At 61.0% G+C, this 5,132-nt stretch overlaps 4 protein-coding genes across 4 annotated transcripts in view; 2 read left to right on the plus strand and 2 right to left on the minus strand.

Moving 5' to 3' along the window:
• SPRG_20561 (hypothetical protein) overlaps positions 1–119 on the plus strand; it is a gene marked incomplete at both ends in the record, with an annotated part of 3,783 nt that extends 3,664 nt beyond the window's left edge. Inside the window, one exon of the mRNA XM_012347403.1 lies at positions 35–119. Within this exon, the coding sequence (XP_012202793.1) occupies positions 35–119 (85 nt within the window). The remainder of the gene's footprint in view (positions 1–34) is intronic.
• A 958-nt stretch (positions 120–1,077) lies between these two features.
• SPRG_08028 (hypothetical protein) lies at positions 1,078–2,318 on the plus strand (the record flags this gene model as incomplete). The annotated part of the gene is made up of 1 exon (XM_012347374.1): positions 1,078–2,318. One exon carries the CDS (start codon positions 1,078–1,080, stop codon positions 2,287–2,289), a length of 1,212 nt encoding a protein of 403 aa, XP_012202764.1. The 3' UTR covers positions 2,290–2,318.
• A 118-nt stretch (positions 2,319–2,436) lies between these two features.
• On the minus strand, positions 2,437–2,901 carry SPRG_08029 (hypothetical protein; the record flags this gene model as incomplete). The annotated part of the gene is made up of 1 exon (XM_012347375.1): positions 2,437–2,901. The coding sequence occupies one exon, from the start codon at positions 2,899–2,901 to the stop codon at positions 2,437–2,439; it is 465 nt and encodes a 154-aa protein (XP_012202765.1).
• Positions 2,902–3,485: 584 nt separating this feature from the next.
• The window catches only part of SPRG_20562 (hypothetical protein), a gene marked incomplete at both ends in the record, with an annotated part of 3,769 nt that continues 2,122 nt past the window's right edge, over positions 3,486–5,132 (minus strand). Inside the window, 5 exons of the mRNA XM_012347404.1 lie at positions 3,486–3,627; positions 3,684–3,833; positions 3,890–4,038; positions 4,085–4,423; positions 4,470–5,073. Of these exons, the coding sequence (XP_012202794.1) occupies positions 3,486–3,627; positions 3,684–3,833; positions 3,890–4,038; positions 4,085–4,423; positions 4,470–5,073 (1,384 nt within the window). The remainder of the gene's footprint in view (positions 3,628–3,683; positions 3,834–3,889; positions 4,039–4,084; positions 4,424–4,469; positions 5,074–5,132) is intronic.

Here is a 5,132-nt window from a genome sequence, read left to right on the forward strand (position 1 = left end):
ACGGCGTCGCCTTGGCGGGCGCCTTGGTCGCGAGGACCGTCTCGCACCACGGGTACGTGGGCGCAACGACGACCGGCGTTGGCTTGCTCATGCTCTTCTTCTTCTCTCTCTGGGACTGACTGCGCCGGATGCGCAAGCAACCGACTTTTCGTGCTAAAAATAGCACCGTATCCGGACAAAGCCGCTTCGATTTTGTTCTTGCGGTGCCAAGCGCGCTACACAGCAGCTGCGCGCTGGAGCCGCGTCCGTGATGCCGGCGACGCGGTCGTTGGATCTGAGCACATGCTACGCCGAGAACAGGCAAATAAGATCGGGGCTTTGGCACAGGTAAGGATGGTCCTGGGGTGCGCCAGCGCTGGCGCTTGCACCACAGCGTCGAACGACGAGAGTGGGACCGTTGATTGGGCAGCACGGCCGCAGACAGCATGCACCTTCTCACCGCTTGCCACGTGGAACACGATCCCAGAGACCGTCAAATGGACACAACTGGCGTCCCGACAGTGCCGACGGGCCATGCAAGTGGAGCAGTTCGCGATGGCAGCGCCTGCTTGGTAGCGACCTGCAGTTGCAGTAGTACGTCGTTGGCGTCTCGCAGAGGAATGGTAGACGTCGACATGCACGCGGTGGTACGTATACCCGCCATGCACGACGTCAGCGTCCCATGCTGGCGGGTGTCGCCTACGATGAGGCTCTTCCGAACCACCTCGCGGAGCGTGCATGTATGTCCCGAAGAGACGGCTACACTAGATTCGACACCGGCCGGTGGTGAAGTGGGGCGGCTTTGCGCCCCGACACCCTCCGCTGCGTGTCGACGGGCGCGGAGCCTGCGCGCTGCCTCACCTCGGGAAGCCCCCGCTCTGTCATGGAATGCTTGCGAGCCACGCAGCCATTCGGGCGTCGTATCATTCGGTGTCGCCTCGCGTGGCGTCGGTGGCGCCAGCGGTCGAATCTGAACGTGCCACTGTGGCGACAGGCGTGGCCGGGTCTAAATTTTATCCACTTGGCATACAAACCGCATGGTAATAATATAACACGCGTCGCGCATCGCGCTCATCGGACGCTCTTGGCATTTGGGAAATGGGCGTCGCGACGCGAACGCTGCTGTCGGCGACCGTCGTCGAGCGCCGGTCGCTGCCGTCGCGCGGGTACCAATACAAGCTCCACATCGTCAGCGACCAAGGCGAGCTCTCCGTGTGGCACAAGTACAAGACGTTCCAGAACCTCGCGACGACGCTCACGATCCAGCTCCTCCACGATGGCATCACCGAAATCCCGCACGGATTCGACCTGCCACGGGACGACACGACCGTGGACCTCCCGCTCCTCAATGCATTCTTGGTCGCGGCCGTCGAGACAGACCTCGACTGGGGCATCCGCATTGACGCGAGCACGGTCGTGTACAAGCCCAAGCACCGGCCCTCGTCGTCGTCCTCGTTTTCGTTTGTCGATCGCAAGGCGTCCATGGCCCACCACGACGATGCGACGCAGCGCGTTTTGGTCGAGGCGCGTATCATCGACGCCCGCGTCGTCCGCGTCGCGCACCCCGAGACGATGAACGAGTACGACGTCGTGCAGTACTGCCTCGCGCTCGAGACGCGCGCGCACGGCCCGATGCGCATCTGGCGACGCTACAGTACCTTCTCGAGCCTCGCGACGTCGCTCCAGCGGCAGTGTCCACGCATGCGGCACGAGCTCGACGTCCCCGAAGCCGATCTGCGCAGCTCGCAGCTCTCGGCGTCCAACATTCAGTCGCGCATCGAGGTCCTCAACCAGTTTTTGCTCGTCGCTTGCAAGACATCGTCACTCGAGTGGGGCATCCGCATCGACGCCGACACGTGCGTCTACAAGCGCAAGGTCGTGGACGAGCCGCGTATAGGCGTCGTGCTCTACGAAGAGCCGACGAAATCGTGCTGCGTCGCCGAGACCGTCTCGCTCATCTCGGCCAAAGTCGCAGGCTTCCGCGTCGGCGCCCGAAAGGACGCGGCGGGCCACGCCTCCGTCAAGTACAATCTGCAGATGGACTGTCTCTCGAACCTCGGCGGTATCTGCACGTACTCGATTTGGCGGCGGTTTGCCACGTTTGAGGAGCTCGCCAAGTCGGTCGCGGGCCTCGCGCCGCACATTCCGTCGCTCCGCGCGAGCGACGACGAGCACCATGATAAGGCGCTCGTCCAGCGGCGCATCGACGCACTGAACCACCTCTTTGACGTCCTCTCTGCCTGCGATGAGCTCGAGTGGGGCATCCGCGTCGACGCCGACACCACTGTCTACAAGCACCGCGTTGTTTAGTGTTCTAATCTTATTCTGTCTCGTGTCCAAGCCTGTTTTCACACTGTCATCGCCTGGGAAAGACACTGTAGTACATATATTCTGTTTTAGACAGCGCCACTCAAACAGTGTTTGATGGGCGGACGACAAAATGATCGATCGAGTCGATTAGAAGAAGGCAAGGTTGCGCGGAAGGCACTGCCAAAAGTGAGCGTTGAAGCGAAAGCACGTATCCTCGTCGCGGCAGGCTTTGCCATTCGCGTCAAAGCCGTTGTTGCTGCCACCGCACTGCGCGTACGTCGGGAGGTGCGCCGCGTCGGTTGCCGTCGCCTGGCACTGGGCGTAGTGCTCATTGACCGTCACGCACGCCGCACCGGCCGGGCACGCTCGCGAGCCAGTAAAGTCCTTGCCGCCGCACTGCGCCCAGAGACCAACGTGGTCGGCTTGCGCGTGCATGGCCGAGCCCCACGTTGGTTCGCAGACGAATTTGTCGTGGTGGCTGCCCCGGGGCACACACTCAAAGAGCGCCGACTCGCAGCAGCGGCTCTCGGCGCTGCAGGCGCCGTAGTTGACGCCGCACGAAGCAGCAGCGACGCTCGAGAGCGCAAGCAGAAGAAGCGACGTCGGCTGCATGATGCAAGTGGGAAAGTGACGTCGGGGGTTTTGGCTGGCTGGGCTTCAATTTGAGACATCTTTGGGAAAGGATCAGGTGATATACACCCGAGTCCCACTCGAGTCTCTTCGACATTTCGTTGAAGAAGAAAAGCGACTCTTCCTGCAACAGAGCTCGCCACCAGTAACGCAGGCCCTACGGCAGCTGCGACCGCCACCAGCTATCATCCGAAAGACATTCAAGGTGAGAGATTCGTACCTCAAGACGAGAATGCAGATGCAGTCAGAAGCGCCAACCTGCAAATCTACTCTACTAGTACGGGAATACATATCGGTACCTGTAATCCACGCTCGTACAGTAAGGGTACGGTGTGTGTGCACCTGCAGGAGGCGAGAAAGGTAGACATGAGGAACATGAGGCTCACTCCGACTCCGAGAGGTCGGGTGAGTCCACGGGCACGTGCACAGTCCCCACTGGGATGAGTGACATCGTCCAATCCTTGAACACATTGCAGCAGAAATGGAGAAGCAACAAGACAACTGCCATAATGCAGAAGGAGACAAAAGAGACTGCGAGTCTCTGTGTACATATTGCACATATCGAGCTACACTGTGCTTTTGTTGCGCTTGATCGAAAACCGAGACGCAAACGACTGTCGTGGCGCGTCTTTCTCATCGCTAAACGAGTTGGACGACGCGCGAAAGCCCGCGATCGAGACCGTATCACGCGTCGTCGACGCCGTGTCCCTCGACGACGCCAGCGAGTCTCTACTATCAATGACTCGCGCCCAATCGCGATCGACTCGCGGTCCGCACCCGACGACGACCGCGTCCGGCGCTTGTAGACGCACGTGTCTTGGTCGACACGGATACCCCACTGGAGGTACTCGGCGCGCGTCGCGGCTTCGAGGAATTCGTTGAGTTTCGCAACGCGGTCTTGGATGATTTTCTCGCTGAAGTTGCCAAAGAGCTGCTTGTTGGGGAGCTCGGGAATGTCTTTCTTCGGTACCCGTTCTTGGTCTGCAGCGTTGTCGCGAGGTTCCGGAACGTCGAGTACCGGTGCCACACAAAGAGCGTGCCACGGCTGTTGGTCTCGATCTGGAGCTTGTACTCGACAAACTGACGGCCTTCGCGGAACGTAATGCGGCTGTCGACCACCTAGTGTAAGCAATGAGAGCCTGACGCATCATTGAACCAGCGGCACCTTGGCTGCAATCAGCGACACTTCTTCGCTTCGCGCAACCTTGTTCTGCAGCAGCATGAGCTCGTGCTTGAGCCGATCGTTCTCCTCCTTGAGATCCGCGTCCGCGTACTCGTGCACATTTTGCGCTAGCTTGGTCTTGAGCTCCTTGTTCTCCTTCTGTAGGTACTCGTTGAGCGCCATCGCACCCTCTGCAGCCTCGCGCGCTTCGAGTGCGAGTGCCTCTGCTTGGCCCACGCGCGCCAGTAGCTCTGCGTGCGAGCTCTTCTCGATGAGCGACTCGTGGTAACTCGGTCGCGGGGACGCAGGCACTTCGTCTTCGTCGTCTTCCCACGCCATTCTCTACAAACGATCGTTCTCATGCAAGAGACTCGCAGGAGCAGCGTACCTTGGCCGATGCGGCTTGGAGCTTGGCTGCGCGCTCAAGTTGCGTCTGGGCTTCGGCTTCCGCAAGGACACGAAGCCGCTCGGCCTCCTTGCGCTCGCGCTCAGCAACGAGGAGGACGCGGAATGCGCGGCGCTGTACGAGGCCCCGCCAACGCGCTTGCGTGCCCAAGACCCCACTTCGAAGTGTAAGGAACTGACGCCGCGCGCGCACGCCAGCGACATACGCCAGGAGGTGGGCTTGGAGCACCAATATGGCGGCGCGCATACGGCGGTAGCGGGCGCGGGCTGCGTGCATTTGCAGGTTGCGCTGGAGGCAGAGTGCAAAGCTGCGGAGGAGCTCGTTGCGCCGGTCCTCGAGCTGTTGCAAAAGGCCGGACGAGAAGTAGACCTTGGTCCGACCGATCGCAAAGCGGGCGTTCTTTGTCGACGTCGTCTCGGGCAAGAGGCGCTGGAGCAGCCCGAGCACCATGGCCTCGGGCGGCGCCGTCCGGAGCTTGGACGGGCAGATGATCGCGAAGCGAGACGTAAACTCCTTGAGCGAGAGGCGGTTCGGGAACGCGGCGCGACTGATGCGAATCGCGGCAATGACACCCGGCACACCGGAGCTGGTCCACGGACCATGTGCCGATCAAACTCGGTCGCACTCTTGTTGGCGTTGGGCTTG

Source organism: Saprolegnia parasitica (assembly GCF_000151545.1).
Source record: "Saprolegnia parasitica CBS 223.65 unplaced genomic scaffold supercont2.35, whole genome shotgun sequence".
Classification (NCBI taxonomy): Eukaryota; Oomycota; class Saprolegniomycetes; order Saprolegniales; family Saprolegniaceae; genus Saprolegnia; species Saprolegnia parasitica.